The 247-nt window shown below is 59.5% G+C and overlaps 1 protein-coding gene across 1 annotated transcript in view; it reads left to right on the plus strand.

Moving 5' to 3' along the window:
• Nucleotides 1-247, plus strand: part of LOC104124432 (TLE family member 2, transcriptional corepressor) — a 39,711-nt gene that overhangs the window by 21,469 nt on the left and 17,995 nt on the right. Inside the window, exon 3 of the mRNA XM_035892351.1 lies at nucleotides 52-114. Coding sequence (XP_035748244.1) covers nucleotides 52-114 — 63 coding nt within the window. The remainder of the gene's footprint in view (nucleotides 1-51; nucleotides 115-247) is intronic.

Genomic DNA, 247 nt, shown 5'->3' on the forward strand with positions numbered 1-247 from the left:
GACGGGGCTCAGAGCCCTCCCGTCCGCGGTGATACCTGCTTCCTTTTTCAGGCAGAGATTGTCAAGAGACTGAGTGCCATCTGCGCCCAGATGATACCCTTTCTGACGCAGGAGGTAAGGGGGGGGGCAGTGGATGTGCACGGGACTGCTTGGGCTTCTCTCGATGCCCTTAGGAAGGGGCAAACTGGAGTCCAGCCTGAATAACGAGAGATTTTGGAGGGGGGGGGGCGGGTGAACCTCTGTACCC

Source organism: Egretta garzetta, unplaced genomic scaffold (genome assembly GCF_000687185.1).
Source record: "Egretta garzetta isolate BGI_Z169 unplaced genomic scaffold, ASM68718v1 scaffold4, whole genome shotgun sequence".
Lineage (NCBI taxonomy): Eukaryota > Metazoa > Chordata > Aves > Pelecaniformes > Ardeidae > Egretta > Egretta garzetta.